The 21,213-nt window shown below is 32.5% G+C and overlaps 2 protein-coding genes across 2 annotated transcripts; one reads left to right on the forward strand and one right to left on the reverse strand.

Moving 5' to 3' along the window:
- Nucleotides 1-18,986: 18,986 nt before the first annotated feature.
- Nucleotides 18,987-19,532, forward strand: LOTGIDRAFT_142512 (hypothetical protein; the record flags this gene model as incomplete). Its single annotated transcript, XM_009052418.1, has 1 exon — nucleotides 18,987-19,532. A coding segment is annotated over one exon (546 nt), but the record flags the coding sequence as incomplete, so codon positions are not given.
- Nucleotides 19,533-20,198: 666 nt separating this feature from the next.
- On the reverse strand, nucleotides 20,199-21,017 carry LOTGIDRAFT_174085 (hypothetical protein; the record flags this gene model as incomplete). Its single annotated transcript, XM_009052419.1, has 4 exons — nucleotides 20,199-20,246; nucleotides 20,440-20,518; nucleotides 20,760-20,962; nucleotides 21,009-21,017. 4 exons carry the CDS (start codon nucleotides 21,015-21,017, stop codon nucleotides 20,199-20,201), a joined length of 339 nt encoding a protein of 112 aa, XP_009050667.1.
- Nucleotides 21,018-21,213: the final 196 nt, after the last annotated feature.

A 21,213-nucleotide genomic window follows, 5' to 3' on the forward strand; every position in this document is an offset into this window, starting at 1 on the left:
AATTAAAATAAGACCGAAATTCTGTTTTAGTTTTTATTTTAATATAGCCACTTCAGTTTGGGTCTAAAGACTGGCCTCTGGTCTGATTTTAATCATGTAGGACATACAACTCTATAATATACCTGACTATCAATATAAGAAAAGTAAAGGTATTAGAAAGGGTGGTAGACAAGTTGGTATTTTATAATACAAATAAACTGAGCAAAAAAAAAACAATACATAGCAATATTTAACTTTGTACAGAAAGGGCAGACTATGGGGCTGAAGTGGGTAAGGTGTGGTCTGCTCAGTATATGTTTAGTCAGAACTTTGAGAACTTTGAGACACTCTTGCTAATCTAACAATATTTTCTAGTCCCAATGTATATCAGATTACACAGACTATAATGTACAAAGTTTTTTTAGATGATATCTTTCAAATACAAAACACAAAATATAGTCCTTATCAAACAGTCTTATTAATATTTGACCAATCTTTCGTTCTGTTTTTTTTTTATTATCTTTAATTTTTAAAGGGACAGGTGCACCATTTTGGGGTTGATTTTAGTTTTCAATGTATGTAAATAATCTTCAGAAGTACTAAAAATGTACGAAAATCACATAATTCCTTTAAAAATACTTCAAACTAGGAATTCTACTCACTATTTCTATAGATGTATTTTCTATATAACACAGAGTATCTTAAATTGACGAGTTGTCATTTTTATATGCCCACATGAAATGGGGGGGCATATATTGTTGTCACCCATGTCCGTCCGTCCGTCCACAATTGCTCGTAAACACTCTTCAAGGCACAATTCTTGATGGATTTTGACGAAACTTGGCTTGAGTGTTTATCACCCATGGATAAAGCCTATTGAAAATCAGAAAAATATTTAGTATGAGTTATTGCCCTTGTTCTTGAAAACTCGTTCAATTTGTAGCTCGTAAAAACTCTAGAAGGCATGATTCTTGACAGATTTTGACAAAACTTGGTTTTATTATGAAGATTGAATATTTCTCTTCTAGAATTTTCAAGAGCTAAAGATTGAACACGTTTTCAAGAACAAGGGCAATAACTCATACTCAATATTATTCAGTATCACCCTAAAGAGTTCAAAAGAAGTGTATGACTGAAAGTTGAATATTTCATACTGGTAATTGTTACTGTACTGCTAAATATTTTTATTTAAAATCAAAGCTGCCAGTTGGCGTATATTACCTTGCCTGGCAAGCTATCTTTGAAAATGCGTTCAATTTTTAGCTCGTAAACACTCCAGAAGGCACAAATCTTGATGGATTTAGATAAAACTTGGTGTGAGTGTTATTAATCACCCAGGGATGAACCCTAACAAAAATCAGAAAAATATTGTTGCCCTTGTTCTTAGATTTTGATGAAACTTGGTAATATTATTTAGTATCACCTCAAAAAGTTCAAAAGAAGTGTATGACTGAAAGTTGAATATTTTATACTGGTGATTGTTACTGTACTGCTAAATATTTTTATTTAAAATCAAAGCTGCCAGTGGGCGTATATAACCTTGCCTGGCAGGCTATCTTAATATTGAATTGCGGGTAATTCTCGATACACGTGGATTTGAAGGCTCAAGTTTCGACGGTGAGCTGTGAACTGATTAGCTTAGCTAAAACATTCTGTGTTTCTGTGACTAAGATGATAGGGTGCATCTGTCCGTTTAATATAGCCACTTCAGTTAGGGTCTAAAGACGGACATCTTAAACATTGGTCTGAATCCCTGACTGATGTGGTTATGTTAAAAATAAAGGCTAATTATTATCTTCTCAATAGATGTAATTATAGATTTAACAAGATCTGTTTTGATACACTGATACACCCACTATTAATTTGGTTTAAATAATCATTAAACATTTCTTTAGCAATTAAAAGTTTTCTTAGACTTATTTGTGATTCTTGAAGAATTTTTTCAAACAGCTCGGAGTCTGTCGGAGGAAGTTTGACTGTTAAATATTAAGTCTGTAACAGTAATAGCTTAGAGTGATTAATGTTAAAAATTATCAGGTGTGTCTCGGTCATCGATTTTAAACTCTGAAAATTTCAAATATTGATGTAGAGATGTCGGGATCGGTAATTCATTAATAAACGTTGATATTAACATATTTCTTTTCATATTTTTCAAAATATGAATTCTGCTAATTTCTTTCAAGGCCATTGGCTTTGAACATTTTTCAATTATCCATTCTCGTTTTTTGGATGCAGTTGGGAAATTTTCTACCAAATGTGGATGCTTGAGAAGTAATATTAGTTGTTTTTGTGTGCATGAACCAGATATATACAGAATATCAAACAGATATATAATATCATCAAATAAATAATCTGTCTTCATGAAAAAGTAACAAAGCAAACCTGGGTATTTGTCGTGGTGCGGCAAGGTGTCTGTTCGAAGACCGTGTTTGATCAGAGCTGTCAGCATATTGGCAGAAGGTATAGCATTATGACTAACAACTTGCAGATTATCAAAATCTTCTAGAAATTGAAAATTAGGGTCAGCACCTTTTTCAAGTAACACCCTCATTATTTTTATGGATCCATGTTTAAAGGCAAACCATAAAACTGATCTACCATTAGTGAAATCATAAGTGTTTATTTTGCATCCTTTCTCTATTAGCAGTAAGACAATTTCTTCCAGACCGTTCTCTAACGCGTGCAAAATGGGGGCTTTACAAATCATAGAGTTGATATCAATGTTGCTGCCACTGTTTATTAGCTTCTTGGCCATTTCTACTCTGATCTTTTTATTAATTCTTCCCTTCATTGCTCCCACTAATGGTGTTTCATTATAAAAATTGAATTTGTTCACATCAGCTCCATTAGATAGTAAACATTCTAGTACTTCCATGTTTGGTGTTTCCGATGTGACGGCAATATGGAGATAAGTATCAAAATCAGGATGAAAAAAATTCACATCCGCACCATTAGACAGTAAACATTTTATGACCGCCATGTTCTGTGAATCGACAGCTATATGGAGACAAGTACCAAACGAACGATGAAGCAAATTCACATCAGCTCCATTGGACAGTAAACATTCTATGACCGCCATGTTCTGTGAATCAACAGCTATATGGAGACAAGTACCTGAATAAGGATGACAAGAATTCACATCAGCTCCATTAGACAGTAAACATTCTATGACCGCCATGTTCTGTGAATCAACAGCTATATGGAGACAAGTACCTAAATCAGGATGACAAAAATTCACATCAGCTCCATTAGACAGTAAAAATTCTATGACCGCCATGTTCTGTGAATCAACAGCTATATGGAGACAAGTACCTAAATCAGGATGACAAAAATTCACATCAGCTCCATTAGACAGTAAAAATTCTATGACCGCCATGTTCTGTGAATCAACAGCTATATGGAGACAAGTACCTGAATAAGGATGACAAGAATTCACATCAGCTCCATTAGACAGTAAACATTCTATGACCGCCATGTTCTGTGAATCAACAGCTATATGGAGACAAGTACCTAAATCAGGATGACAAAAATTCACATCAGCTCCATTAGACAGTAAAAATTCTATGACCGCCATGTTCTGTGAATCAACAGCTATATGGAGACAAGTACCTAAATCAGGATGACAAAAATTCACATCAGCTCCATTAGACAGTAAAAATTCTATGACCGCCATGTTCTGTGAATCAACAGCTATATGGAGACAAGTACCTAAATCAGGATGACAAAAATTCACATCAGCTCCATTAGACAGTAAACATTCTATGACCGCCATGTTCTGTGAATCAACAGCTATATGGAGACAAGTACCTAAATCAGGATGACAAAAATTCACATCAGCTCCATTAGACAGTAAAAATTCTAGTACTTCCATGTTTGGTGTTTCTGATGTGACGGCAATATGGAGACAACTACCTAAATAACATTTATGAATATTCACATCAGCACCATTAGATAGTAAACATTTTATGACCTCCATGTTCTGTGATCTGACGGCAATATAGAGACAAGTACCAAACGAATGATGACAAGAATTCACATCAGCTCCATTAGATAGTAAACATTCTATGATCTCCATGTTTTGTAATTTGACGGCAATATGGAGACAAGTACCTGAATAAGGATGACAAAAATTAACATCAGCTTTTGCCGTGATAAGCAACTTAACTATCTCAGATTGTCCATGTTTTATTGCCCACATTACGGGAGAAAATTCTTGATCATCTCTTATGTTCACATCTGCCCCATTCTCAAGTAAAATCTTTAATAATTTGATCCAATCATCTTTTTCCTCTGGTTTACGATAGCAGTCTTTTGTTATCAGATGTAAAACTGTTTCCATTCTCTTGTTTTGTATATTTATGTTACATTTCTTTACAATTAAACGCTTCGTTACTTCCATAAGTCGTCGTCGAATAGCATACATCAAGGGAGAAAACCCATGAATATCTTTTCTGTCTAAATCTGTACCATTTTCAATTAGAGTCAGAGCTCTTTCCACGTCTTTCTCCAAAATACAACGAATTAACTCAGTATGTCCATACCGATTAGCTGAAGCCATTATTCTCATAAAACACAAAAATTCAGTTAAAACTACTGTACTACCTTGGTGAAATGGTGGATATTTTATTTTCTACCAAGTTGTCTTGTTTAATGTTCACCAATATCTGTAAAAATACAAACATAATCCTTAGTTTAACAAACATTTTCAGCCCTGACTTCCATAGAGCAATCATTTAAACCTCATCCCACCCTAAAAACAATAGACATTCAAAACATCAAAGATGAATTCATCTACAACAGTTGGCTGATTGCATAAAAACTATAGTCTCTATCGTGCCTGAGACTCGAATTTGACAAGTTTTTACTAAATCAAGGGGAATAACTCATTATCACTGAGATCTCATCAATATATACATGCATCAAGATCAGATAAAAACTGTTTTCTCTATTGTGCCTACAAGCCAAATTTGACGCATTTTTACAAAGTCAAGGGCAATAACTCTGAAACTGTTCATCCGATTATTACTAATTTCGAACTTGACTGAGATCTCATCAATACATAAATGCGTACCAAGTTTCACGAAGATTGGATAACAACTGTAGCTTTTATTGTGCCTACAAGGCAAATTTGACACATCAAGGGCAATAACTCAGAAACCATTCATCTGATTATTACCAATTTCGATCTTGACCAAGATCTCATCAATATATACATGCATACCAAGTTTCATCAGAATCAGATAAAAACTGTAGTCTCTATTGTGCCTACAAGCCAAATTGACATGTTTTTTCGAAGTCAAGGGCAATAACTCTGAAACTGTTCATCCGAGGCCATTTACCTGTATATGTTTTGGGGCCATTTACTTGTATGTATTTTGGGGCCATTTACTTGTATGTATTTTGGGGCCATTTACTTGTATGTATTTTTGGGCCATTACTGTCTGTTATTATACTGGGGTAAAATTAGTAAACTGAAGGGATCAATATAATAACTAATAACATACCTTTATTAAAATCTAAAGTTGTCCAAAAAATGTTTAAAGAAGTTTATATTTCTAGTTAAGATCACAGACAAGGAAGTTATTTGGTTGTGAAAAAGGTATTTTCATTTTGAATGAGAAATTAACAGTCTGTATAATAACTAATAACATACCTTTATGAGAATCTAAAATTGTCCAAAAATGTTCAAAGAAGTCTATATTTCTAGTAGTGGTTAAGATCACAGTTGAATATAAAAAGTCAAACAAAAGAATATATATATATAAGTTAAAATTCAATGTCTTCACACGTCACACTAAAAACTGACAAAGACCTTTTATAGAAGGGTTCAAAAGTGAACCTTACATGTAATACAGTTGGGGAGCCGCGGTGGCTCAGTGAATTAAACAATTGCTTCCTAACCTGAAGGTCCAGGATTCAATCCCAGAACAACACCTTTAGAGTTTCAGCCCAGTTTTCCGCTGTCAGTGATGCAGGTTGGAGAGACTGTCATGGAAAAGGTGTCTAATTGTGTTGGAAGGGACAAAAAGATTGAATTGTTGATGTTGATGTTGTACTGGTGATGTTTGATTCAATCAAAGCAATAAGTGGGTGTATGTTACTATGTTTGTTTGAATTGTTGATGTTGATGTTGTACTGGTGATGTTTGATTCAATCAAAGCAATAAGTGGGTGTATGCTACTATGTTTGTTTGAATTGTTGATGTTGATGTTGTACTGTGTTTGATTCAATCAAAGCAATAAGTGGGTGTATGTTACTATGTTTGTTTGAATTGTTGATGTTGATGTTGTACTGGTGATGTTTGATTCAATCAAAGCAATAAGTGGGTGTATGTTACTATGTTTGTTTGAATTTTTGATGTTGATGTTGTACTGGTGATGTTTGATTCAATCAAAGCAATAAGTGGGTGTATGTTACTATGTTTGTTTGAATTGTTGATGTTGATGTTGTACTGGTGATGTTTGATTCAATCAAAGCAATAAGTGGGTGTATGTTACTATGTTTGTTTGAATTGTTGATGTTGATGTGGTACTGGTGATGTTTGATTCAATCAAAGCAATAAGTGGGTGTATGTTACTATGTTTGTTTGAATTGTTGATGTTGATGTGGTACTGGTGATGTTTGATTCAATCAAAGCAATAAGTGGGTGTATGTTACTATGTTTGTTTGAATTGTTGATGTTGATGTTGTACTGGTGATGTTTGATTTAATCAAAGCAATAAGTGGGTGTATGTTACTATGTTTGTTTGAATTGTTGATGTTGATGTTGTACTGGTGATGTTTGATTCAATCAAAGCAATAAGTGGGTGTATGTTACTATGTTTTTTTGAATTGTTTATCAGATTATCATGATGGTAATCAAGTTATTATAATGACAAGCTGTTATTGATGTCTGTATATTTCATTAAATGTGATGGAATGGCCAACCTATACTTGACGACTGACTGTCAGTCATTAATAGCACCCTGTCGGTCATGACCAGCAAAAAGAGCCAAATCAACAGCCCTGGTTTTAAAATTTCAAAATTTTCACATCTGGCTGCATGATAAAACATTGGACCATTGTTTAAGATGAGAACACAACTAAAACAAAGTTACATCTACACAATGTCAAGTCAAACTATTACGATCATAGTCTTTTACCTTGACTCCAATAGCCAATGATCGGGGGCTCTGATTGGCTGTATTCACTAGCGTACAATCCAATCAAACTGCTACATTCTGATTGGTCTTGTAGTCAAGGTATAAGATGAAGTTTGTTATAGCTTGACATTGTGAAGATGACAGTGATCAGGAGATCTGATTTGGGAAGAATAGACAAGTGATCACATTAGTTTGATACCAGACAGGATATGCTAACTCTTCTAGACACCTGATATCACTTTTCATTTTGAAACATTTACTCACTTATAATTGATATACTTCCTCATGTGAAAAGTTCATTAGCTGCCACCAATATTTCACCAAACTGTTTCATCTAATTTGGATTTTGGATTTCGTTTTGCAGTTGGAATCATTAGTACTTGGTTTATTTATTGTATTTCATCTACTTTGTTTCAGACGGCAGATGGACCAGCTACAGTAAAAGACGCTCTACAGCCTGGCAACCAGCTAGTAGTAGCAGGATATGCCTTATATGGTAGTGCTACTATGGTAGTGTTATCTATGAAAGATCAGGGGGTTAATGGCTTCATGTTAGATCCAGTAAGTGTTTTAGTAAAGTTTGAATATAATTTTTATTTTCTATAATAAAATATTTTCTCTGTTGAAATAGTGCTTTATACATCAATTATAGAGTGACACAGAGAAAGTAGAACTTAAAACTTTCTGAAATAGATCAGTTATCTGAAGATTGCACAGCGTAAAACATTTTAACATTTAAACACAGATAATTCTAGACAAATGGATTTGAAGGCTCAGATTTCGACGGTGAGCTGTGAACACTATTACTGATTGGCCCAGCTAAAATATTCCTTTTTCTAAGACTAAAGTAGGATTAGTTGAACAGATGTTAAATCTGTCTCTGTAAATAGATGTATGGTCTTAATTTGATATATTCTGTTATATTTCAGTCAATAGGAGAGTTTTTACTGACAGAGAGAGATATCAAAATAAAACCACGAGGTAAAATCTACTCTCTAAATGAAGGTTATGAACAATATTGGGATGAGGCTACAAGAGAATATGTTAAAAGTAAAAAATTCCCCACAGTAAGTTGAAGAAAATACTCTGTTTTTAATTTCAATATTTTTGCTGGAAACTACAATGAGAGCTGTTGAGAGTTCAATTCTAGTCTAGATTCTAATTTTTCTACCCAGTTTCTCTGTCATTCCTGTAGCAATGCTGATATAGGAATAGCTATTATTATAAGTAAGAAATCCCCACAGTATGTTTTAAGCTAGCTAGGATATTGAAAAATACTAGTTTTAGGTTGAACAATATATAGTTTGAGAACCTCAGAAAGTCTAGGATATCCTTTTCTCAGGTACAGAGGTGTATCTAGAAAATATCTGAGGGGTAAGGGGGGTGAGTGAGGGAGCAAAAATAAGAGGTGTCTGCCAAGCAAGGCTGGAAGTACCTTGAGGCAGGGTGTCTAGTGGTCCAAAGACAGGCATGAAGGGATGTGAGACATGGGCAGATGACCAACCCCTAAAAAAAAACACTGTTAAGATATAGTTGCTAGTTCTGGGGTTGATACTTGGTTTATTTTATATAATACCCTCTGGAAGACCTTGTGGAAGACGTTGTCACTCTGGACACTATTTCTCAGTTTCAATAATGCAGCAGAGCTAACGTGGGTAAAATAGTTTAATCATGCTAATTGCTCCATGCATTAGGTTATGCACATTATAAATGCTTTGATTGTTGGAGGTTGGAAAAGAGTTGGCGTATTCTGTAGTCATGTTAAATTCTACCTCATTGCATACTGCATGGCTTATTCATTAATCTAATTAGTTGTAGAGTATTGGGACATCAAACTCTAATGTATCATATGAAAGTTACGACCCGTCTCTATAAAACTGACAACTGAAGAGTTAGATGTAAAACGTAGTTTGATTTAATTCTGTTTTATTTGTAGTCAGGTAAACCCTATGGAGGGAGATATATAGGATCAATGGTGGCTGATGTACACAGAACTCTAGTTTATGGTGGTATTTTTATGTATCCTGCTACATCACAGTCTCCTAATGGAAAGGTATTTATCATAATTTTATTAAACTCATTATTAGGACGTGAGGCAATGTTTATCAGATTGCACTTAGCACCTTGCATGAATAATTCATATCTCTAGTCCACATAGCTAATAATGTTTATTTGGTATTTAGATTTATCAACTCGATGTTCCTTTCAGAGAGTCCACATAGCTAATAATGTTTATTTGGTATTTAGGTTTATCAACTCGATATCCCTTTCAGAGAGTTCACATAGCTAATAATGTTTATTTGGTATTTAGGTTTATCAACTCGGCATCCCTTTCAGAGAATCTACATAGTTAATAATGTTTATTTGGTATTTAGATTTATCAACTCGATATCCCTTTCAGAGAGTTCACATAGCTAATAATGTTTATTTGGTATTTAGGTTTATCAACTCGATATCCCTTTCAGAGAGTTCACATAGCTAATAATGTTTATTTGGTATTTAGGTTTATCAACTCGACATACCTTTCAGAGAGTTCACATAGCTAATAATGTTTATTTGGTATTTAGGTTTATCAACTCGATATCCCTTTCAGAGAGTTCACATAGCTAATAATGTTTATTTGGTATTTAGGTTTATCAACTCGATATCCCTTTCAGAGAGTCCACATAGCGAATAATGTTTATTTGGTATTTAGATTTGTCAACTCGACATCCCTTTCAGAGAGTTCACATAGCTAATAATGTTTATTTGGTATTTAGATTTGTCAACTAGACATACCTTTCAGAGAGTTCACATAGATAATAATGTTTATTTGGTATTTAGATTTGTCAACTAGGCATACCTTTCAGAGAGTTCACATAGCTAATAATGTTTATTTGGTATTTAGATTTATCAACTTGACATACCTTTCAGAGAGTTCACATAGCTAATAATGTTTATTTGGTATTTAGATTTGTCAACTAGACATCCCTTTCAGAGAGTTCACATAGCTAATAATGTTTATTTGGTATTTATGTTTATCAACTCGACGTTCCTTTCAGAGAGTTCACATAGCTAATAATGTTTATTTGGTATTCAGGTTTATCAACTAGACATACCTTTCAGAGAGTTCACATAGCTAACAATGTTTATTTGGTATTTAGGTTTGTCAATTCGATATCCCTTTCAGAGAGTCCACATAACTCTTAATATTTATTTGGTATTTAGGTTTGTCAACTCGACATCCCTTTCAGAGAGTCCACATAACTCTTAATATTTATTTGGTATTTAGGTTTATCAACTCGATATCCCTTTCAGAGAGTCCACATAGCTAATAATGTTTATTTGGTATTTAGGTTTGTCAACTCGACATCCCTTTCAGAGAGTTCACATAGCTAATAATGTTTATTTGGTATTTAGGTTGGTCAACTTGACATACCTTTCAGAGAGTTCACAAGCTAACAATGTTTATTTGGTATTTAGGTTTGTCAACTCGATATCCCTTTCAGAGAGTCCACATAGCTAATAATGTTTATTTGGTATTTAGGTTTATCAACTAGACATACCTTTCAGAGAGTTCACATAGCTAATAATGTTTATTTGGTATTTAGATTTGTCAACTAGGCATACCTTTCAGAGAGTCCACATAGCTAATAATTTGGTATTTAGTAATAAGAACTAATCATAAAGTTTATATTGGTGTAATATTTGGTATAATTATATATTTTCGGATTCTTTATGAATGAAATCACATGAAATAAGACAATAACTGTTTCTATATTTGAGTATATTAGTAGATATATCATTAGTCAGTCATTCTAGTTCTGTATTTTATTGTCATTAAGTCCACGTATTCTGTTTTATTTTAGTTACGTCTACTATATGAATGTAATCCCATGGCGTTTATAATAGAACAAGCTGGAGGTCTGGCTGTCGACGGAACTAAACGTATTTTAGATATACAACCAAAAGATATCCACGAACGAAGTCCGATATTTATGGGGTCGAAAGAGGATGTAGAAGAAGTCATAGCTTGTTATAATAAACATAAAAAATAAATAAACATAAAAAATAAATAAACATAGAAAATAAATAAACATCGTAAATAATCTGATTATAATTTCATCTTAGTTCTTATTCTTAAAAACTTTATTTTGAATTTAAAATAGTTATAGATGAGAAAATGATTTCAATGTATTTTTAAAGATTGTTGATAAACTCACAGAATCTAATCACTTAGCAGACGACAATCTAACTCAATATAGGTTCAGGTTAGTCTAATGATTGATTTCAAAGTTATTTTTTATGATTATGGAAGTAAAATTTATCTAAAATGAATTGATGAATTACAGTAAAATTTAATGTTTTTGATTATTCATTTCAGTTAAAATAGAATTTATAGTTTGACAACACAGAATCAGGTTTCCAAAAACTTATGAGAAGAAAATGTCTGAACAACACAATCTTTGTTTAAGTTAATAAGTATAAACTACTGATGTATGATTTTAAATCAGATTTTAATCAATATATTTCTGTTTTGAAATGAAGTTTGAAGGTTTAAACTATTAAAAATTAAATTTATAACAGAATATAAGATTTGAAGAATAATAACTAGTCAGTGGGTATATTATAACCTATAAATATATACTTTATTATATTTCTGATTGTATCATTATATTTCTGATTGTATCATTATATTTCTGATTGTATCATTATATTTTTGATGTATCATTATATTTCTGATGTATCATTATATTTATGATGTATCATTATATTTCTGATTGTATCATTATATTTCTGATGTATCATTATATTTCTGATTGTATCATTATATTTCTGATTGTATCATTATATTTCTGATTGTATCATTATATTTCTGATGTATCATTATATTTCTGATTGTATCATTATATTTATGATGTATCATTATATTTCTGATGTATCATTATATTTCTGATGTATCATTATATTTCTGATTGTATCATTATATTTCTGATGTATCATTATATTTCTGATTGTATCATTATATTTCTGATGTATCATTATATTTCTGATTGTATCATTATATTTCTGATGTATCATTATATTTCTGATTGTATCATTATATTTCTGATTGTATCATTATATTTCTGATGTATCATTATATTTCTGATTGTATCATTATATTTCTGATGTATCATTATATTTCTGATTGTATCATTATATTTCTGATTGTATCATTATATTTCTGATTGTATCATTATATTTCTGATTGTATCATTATATTTGTGTGTATAGTTAATAGAGTAACGAGGGGTGTGTTTTATATTCTCAATTCATTCTTCATCATGCTACACAATATTTATATTAAATAGAAACATAGCTTGATCTTTAATCTTTAGATTAATCTTTAGTCCTTGGTATATATTTTATAAGTATGATGAAAAGAGAGGTTAGCTTAAGGGACTAATATTATGCTCTGTGTTCTATCAGTATAGGTAGTTAGTTTGTTTACTGATATACTAAGTCTTATATCAATGATTTTTGAAAGATATGAGTTCATAAAAACCGTTTCCTCCCAGCAGACAAGGTACTAGATATTGGTTCAATGATGTCATTCAATCATTCTTACAACTGACAACGAAAAGATGGAATTCACATCTGATCTCAGTTGGCAGAAGGAAACAGAAGGACCTAAGTCATCTTGCTTCACAATTCCATATGTCAATCAATCATTTCTTGATCATTTTGGTGAAATCACCAGATTCCAGTCTCACTCTGTCTACTCACAGCTATAACTGTCTTGATGTCAGAGACTATGAAACCACCTGCTCAATTATTATTTTATAAATCTATGTCAATATATTACAGATGATTGTAGCATTTCAAACAGATTCTCAGATATCAGGGACAAATCCTTCATTAATACAAGCTGTCTAGTTTATTTTAGGTAGAAGAAATTATTATGAGTTATTTTTTCAATCAGATATCTTGAATATAATATTTAAGATAGAAATATCAACAGTATTTAAATTCCATTGTTTTGTTCTAATATTGTCAATATTTTCTATTAAATTTATACGAGGGAAAGGTCTGACATTATTAATTTATTATGTTGGATTTCCAGAACAAACCAAAAATAGACCCATAGTGGAATTCGCTTTACACACTTTTTCTTCAAGCCTCGCCTACCGTATATCGACTCATTGTTTGACTCACGTACCGTATATCGACTCATTGTTTGACTCGCGTACCGTATATCGACCCATTGTTTGACTCGCGTACCGTATATCGACTCATTGTTTGACTCACGTACCGTATATCGACTCATTGTTTGACTCGCGTACCGTATATCGACTCATTGTTTGTCTCACGTACCGTATATCGACTCATTGTTTGACTCACGTACCGTATATCGACTCGTTTCATTCGCATACTCACTTATTAATGGACTCACGTACCAAATATCGGTTAATTATTGGACTCGCGTACCAAATATCAGTTCATTTTTAGACTCACGTACCAAATATCGGCTCATTATTGGACTCGCGTACCAAATATCGGTTCATTATAGAACTTATTACCAAATACCGGCCTATTATAGGACTTGCGTACCAAATATTGGTAAAATATTGGACTCAGGTATCAAATATCGGCTCATTATTGGACTCATGTACCAAATATCGGTTCATTATTGGACTCACGTACCAATATCGTCCAATTATTGGACTCAGGTACTAAATATCGTCCAATTATTAGACTCACGTACTAAATATCGGTTCATTATTGGACTACGGACCAGATATTGGTTAAATATTTGACTCACGTACCAAATATTGACTCATTATTGGACTCGCGTATCAAATAATTACTCATTATTGGACTCGCGTACCAATTATTCTCATTATTTGACTCGCGTACCATATCCGATCATTATTGTACTCACGTACCAAATATCGGTTCATAATTTGACTCGCGTACCAAGTATTGACTCATTATTGGACTCACGGACCTACACCAAATATAGGTTCGTTATTAGACCTACGTACCAAATATCGGCCTATTATAGAACTTACGTACCAAATATCGGCTCATTATTGGACTCGCGTACCAAATATCGGTTTATTATTGGACTCACGTACCAAATATCGGTTCATTATTGGACTCACGTACCACATATCGGTTCATTATTGGACTCACGTACCAATACCGTCCAATTATTGGACTCGCGTACTAAATATCGGTTCATTATTGGACTACGGACCGGATATGGGTTAAATATTGGACTCACGTACTAAATAATGACTCATTATTGGACTCACGTACCAATTATTCTCATTTGAATCACGTACCAAATATCGGTTCATTATTGGACTCACGTACCAAATATTGCCTTATTATTGGACTCACGTACCAAATATTGGCTCATTATTGGACTCGCGTACCAAGTATTGCCTTATTATTAAGTACCAAATATTGACTTATTATTGGGCTCACGTTCCAATTATTGCCTTATTATTGGACTCACGTACAAAATATATGTTCATTATTGGACTCACGTACCAAATATAGGTTCATTATTGGACTCGCGTACCAAATATCGGTTCATTATTGGACTCACGTACCAAATATTGCCTTATTATTGGACTCAAGTACCAAATATTGGCTCATTATTGGACTCACGTACCAAGTATTGCCTTATTATTAAGTACCAAATATTGACTCATTATTGGGCTCACGTACCAATTATTGCCTTAGTATTGGACTCACGTACCAAATATATGTTCATTATTGGACTCACGTACCAAATATAGGTTCATTATTGGACTCACGTACCAAATATTGCCTTATTATTAGACTCACGTACCAAATATTGGCTCATTATTGGACTCACATACCAATTATCGGTTCATTATTGGACTCACGTACCAAATACCGCTTCATTTTTAGACTCGCTTACTAAATATCGGCCTATTATAGTACATACGAACCAAATATCGGCCTATTATAGAACTTACGTACCAAATATCGGCCTATTATAGGACTCGCGAACCAAATATCTGCTCATTATTGGACTCGCGTACCAAATATCGGTTCATTATAGAACTTATTACCAAATGCCGGCCTATTATAGGACTTGCGTACCAAATATTGGTAAAATATTGGACTAATGTATCAAATATCGGCTCATTATTGGACTCACGTACCAAATATCGGCTCATTATTGGACTCACGTACCAAATATCGGCTCATTATTGGACTCGCGTACCAAATATCGGTTCATTATTGGACTCACGTACCAAATATCGCCTCATTATTAGACTCACGTACCAAATATCGGCTCATTATTTGACTCGCGTACCAAATATTTACTCATTATTGGACTCCCGTACCAATTATTCTCATTATTTGACTCACGTACCAAATATCGGTTCATTATTGTACTCATGTACCAAATATTGCCTTATTATTGGACTCACGTACCAAATATTGGCTCATTATTGGACTCCAGTACCAATTATTGGCTCATTATTGGACTCATGTACCAATTATTGGCTCATTATGGGCTCACGTACAAAATATCGGCTCATTATTGGACTCGCGTACCAAATATCGGTTCATTGTTTCACTCACGTACCGTATATCGACTCATTGTTTCACTCACGTACCGTATATCGACTCGTTTCATTCGCGTACTCACTTATTAATGGACTCACGTACCAAATATCGGTTAATTATTGGACTCGCGTACCAAATATCGGCTCATTATAAAACTTACGTACCAAATATCGGCCTATCATAGGACTTGCGTACCAAATATTGGTAAAATATTGGACTCATGTATCAAATATCGGCTCAATATTGGACTCACATACCAAATATCGGTTTATTATTGGATTCACGTACCAATTATCGGCTCATTATTGGACTCACGTACTAAATATCGTTTCATTATTGGACTACGGCCCAGATATTGGTTAAATATTGGACTCACGTACCAAATATTGACTCATTATTGGACTCTCGTACAAATTATTCTCATTATTTGACTCACGTACCAAATATCGGTTCATTATTGTACTCATGTGCCAAATATTGCCTTATTATTGGACTCACGTACCAAATATTGGCTCATTATTGGACTCACGTACCAAATATTGCCTTATTATTGGACTCACGTAACAATTATTGGCTCATTATTGGACTCACGTACCAAATATTGGCTCATTATTGGACTCATGTACCAAATATAGCCTTATTATTGGACTCACGTACCAATTATTGCCTTATTATTGGACTCACGTACCAAATATTGACTCATTATTGGACTCACATACCAAATATTGGCTCATTATTGGACTCACGTACCAAATATCGGCTCATTATTGGACTCACGTACCAAATATCGGTTCATTATTAGACTCACGTACCAAATATCGGTTCATTATTAGACTCACGTACCAATTATTGGCTAATTATTGGACTCATGTACCAAATATCGGTTTATTATTAGATTCACGTACCAAATATCTGTTCATTATTGGACTCGCGTACCAATTATCGGTTCATTATTTGACTCACATACCAAATGTAGGCCTATTATTGGACTTACGTACCAAATATCGGCTCATTATTGGACTCACGTACCAAATATCGGTTCATTATTAGACTCACGTACCAAATATCGGTTCATTATTAGACTCACGTACCAATTATTGGCTCATTATTGGACTCATGTACCAAATATCGGCTTATTATTAGATTCACGTACCAAATATCGGCTCATTATTGGACTCACGTACCAATTATCTGTTCATTATTGGACTCGCGTACCAATTATCGGTTCATCATTTGACTCACATACCAAATATAGGCCTATTATTGGACTCATGTACCAAATATTGCCTTATTATTGGACTCACGTACCAATTTTTGGCTCATTATTGGACTCGCGTACCAATTATTCGACTCAATTACCATATATTGACTCATTATTAGACTCACGTACCAATTATTGCCTTATTATTGGACTCACGTACTAAATATTGGTTCATTATTGGACTTACGTACCAATTATTGGCTCATTATTGGACTCACGTACCAATTATTGGCTCACGTACCAATTATTGGCTCATTATTGGACTCACGTACCAATTATTGGCTCATTATTGGACTCGCGTACCAATTATCGGTTAATTATTTGACTCACATACCAAATATCGGCCTATTATTGGACTCACGAACCAAATAAAGCTCTTTATTGGACTCACGTACCAATTATTGCCTTATTATTGGACTCACGTACCAATTTTTGGCTCATTATTGGACTCACGTACCAATTATTGCCTTATTATTGGACTCACGTACCAATTTTTGGCTCATTATTGGACTCACGTAACAATTATTGGCTAATTATGGGCTCACGTACCAATTATTGGCTCATTATTGGACTCACGTACCAATTATTGGCTCATTATTGGACTCACGTACTAAATATTGGTTCATTATTGGACTTACGTACCAATTATTGGCTCATTATTGGACTTACGTACCAATCATTGGCTCATTATTGGACTCACGTACTAAATATTGGTTCATTATTGGACTTACGTACCAATTATTGGCTCATTATTGGACTTACGTACCAATTATTGGCTCATTATTATTATGAAAAATTTTTGATGGATGATTTAAAAAGAAAAAATCCCTCAGCTCAATCTGAATAAAGAATAAAATCATAATTTTATTATAAAATAAAATGAACAAGAATCAGGACCTGCCCAAATACCAGATAAAAATTGCACTTAGAAAAATAGAAAACAATTTTAAACAGTAAAATTATAAACTTTACAATAGAAAATATTTGATTTCTCATTATCTCATCATAAAACAGAATCTGAACTTTCGAGTTTCATGCAGTGCCATCAAAAGACAACCAGAAATAAGTTGCATGAAGATAGTATAGTTTGAAACGACAAAATGTTTCAGGTTCTATTTTCCTATTTCTATATTGCTTGCTAATAAATATCTGTTTAGATTAACTTCAGCAGACAAAATATTTCCAGTTAAAATAAAATGCAGAACAAATTATCACAGAATATATCAGGACGGACTATAATCTTATAATTTTATATTAACATCGGGATTGCTTCATTGTTTGAGTTCTGAACGTTCGAGATTAATGGAATAAAACAAGTTAGAACAGAATTCAGACAGCTTTCCATGTAAACTAATAAATAAGTAGGTACAGAGAGAATTCAGACAGCTTTCCATGTAAACTAATAAATAAGTAGGTACAGACAGAATTCAGACAGCTTTCCATGTAAACTAATAAATAAGTAAGTACAGACAGAATTCAGACAGCTTTCCATGTAAACTAATAAATAAGTAGGTACAGACAGAATTCAAAATGGCAGAGATGAAAATACATGAGAAAATTTGAATGTGACATAATTCTGCTTCCACACTGTTTGATTGATGTTAGAATTGAAACAGACTGAACCTGGTCAGAACTCTTCAATCAAGCGCCACCATTAGCAACATGTTGTTAATAAATAGGTAGAGAGATCGAGAAGTTTTCAATTTTCAGAATTGCTTGGACACAAAGTTTGAGGGAGAATAAAACCTGTCAATATATCAACAATAACAACGATTCTTTACTAGAAATATTACTAGAACAAATTCATGATATGATTGCAGTTTGAAACTTAGGCTTAGTTCACCCTACCTCAAAAATACCTTACTTAAAATATAAAGAGGTGATATAATAATAGCAGGGTTAATAAGGGGTTAATATTTTTTTAAAGAAGTGGGTGTTTTCAGTTTGTGATATTGTAGCAGTATTTTTGATTTTTCTCAATGCCAAGGAAATAAGTAAACTAGTTTATTTATAAATATATTCTACCTATATATAACCTATTAAGTATTATTTACTGTCTCATGTATAATATATATAACCTATTAAGTATTATTTACTGTCTCATGTATAATATATATAACCTATTAAGTATTATTTACTGTCTCATGTATAATATATATAATCTATTAAGTATTATTTACTGTCTCATGTATTATATATATAACCTATTAAGTATTATTTACTGTCTCATGTATTATATATATAACCTATTAAGTATTATTTACTGTCTCATGTATAATATATATAACCTATTAAGTATTATTTACTGTCTCATGTATAATATATATAACCTATTAAGTATTATTTACTGTCTCATGTATAATATATATAACCTATTAAGTATTATTTACTGTCTCATGTATAATATATATAACCTATTAAGTATTATTTACTGTCTCATGTATTATATATATAACCTATTAAGTATTATTTACTGTCTCATGTATTATATATATAACCTATTAAGTATTATTTATTGTCTCATGTATAATATATATAACCTATTAAGTATTATTTGTGTATTAAATATATAGATATAAAAATCTTTCGTGCAGAAATAAAATATCACAGTTTTATAATAATAATAACAATGATAAAACAATATTAAATAAAATAATCGCTTCAAGATATTTATATCCATCAGAATATAAACAAAAACAATTTTAGTCTGTTTTGGAGTAAAATAAATTTGTTTTATAATAATTTTACCAGACCTACTGGTACATTGTGTTGATTACCACATAAAGTACTTAATATAGTAGAGTCTTATTTATGACCAGAATATATTTTATATAGACAGATTCAAAAGTAAATATAAACATTTTAAAACATAATATCAATAAAGGACGGAATGTGCACACTTCTACCAACACCAAAAAATAATCACATAATTATAGAAATAATATATCTCATTCTCAACTCGAAATTTCTTTATTTCTTGTTTAAAATCAGATAAATATTGCTGTTTTAAAATCTTAAGAATAATAAGTTCATGAATACTTAAAAATTCAATATTCAATTCCATGTAATTTTCTGCAGAATTAATAATTTGTACCAACATGGTAGAGAAACTTGAATGTTTCAATAGACGTAAAACTATTAAACTATTAAACTATTAAACTATTTTGATTTTGTATCCTTTATCTATCAAAAATTTGAATGTTCTGCAAGTTTAAAACATTTTCTATAATCTTCTTCCTCTAATCTTCTTCCTCAACATCTTCGCCTTGTTTTAATTTCTGAATAATCTGGAATTATAAAACATTGCAACAGTCAGCTATTATCACCATGGTTACAAGATTTTCTCTTCAGACCCCTTCAGAGATGAGCAGTAGAAGTTATAGTCAATAGGATATGATCTTGTCACTGTAAAGTTATAAAACTAAAAGATTCTGTCAGAAATATTTTTCATAAGATCACAAATAATATAAACATACTTACAGATTTGAGTCGAGCGATTTCTTTATTATCAGAATTCTTGGAGGCATCGTTAGTTATAAGTTTTACTCTAGAAGCGTAGCTGTAAATAAACAAACAATAAAATAATACACTAAGTTATTGAATGTTGCAGCACAATTTTTGGCTGTTAAAAAAAAACACCATTTTAAGCTTGCCAAGAGGAAATATTTCTACCTTACTTGGCAATATGGCTAGTTTTAAATTAAAAATCCAATTTTAGAGATTGACCAAAAAGATAAATACATTTTTGACCAATGGCTGTTACATATCAAATGAAAACAGAGTATAATTCTCCAACTTACGTTAAAGATATAACAGATTCATCTTGATTATAATCAGCTGGTGAAATATTGACAAACATAAGAGTTTTAGCGTTTCCTCCGAGTGAATCCTGCATCAACATAGTGAGTTTATTATTACGGTAGGGTATAAACGATTGTTCACTACTCAATGCTGAGATAACATCACCTAGAGCTGATAGAGACTTGTTAATAGACATAGCTTCCTGTAAATAGAGATCATCAAATTTTAAAACCTATAGAAGAATTTACCTCATGCATTCATTTTTTTAATATGGTTGTTTAGCCTCAGTCTCAGTCTCAGTCTCAGTCTCAGTCTCAGTCTCTGTCTCTGTCTCAGTCTCTGTCTCTGTCTGTCTCAGTCTGTCTCTGTCTGTGTCTGTCTCAGTCTCTGTCTGTCTCAGTCTCTGTCTCTGTCTGTCTCAGTCTCTGTCTGTCTCTGTCTCAGTCTCTGTCA

This window comes from Lottia gigantea (assembly GCF_000327385.1).
Source record: "Lottia gigantea unplaced genomic scaffold LOTGIsca_181, whole genome shotgun sequence".
In the NCBI taxonomy this organism is placed as follows: domain Eukaryota; kingdom Metazoa; phylum Mollusca; class Gastropoda; family Lottiidae; genus Lottia; species Lottia gigantea.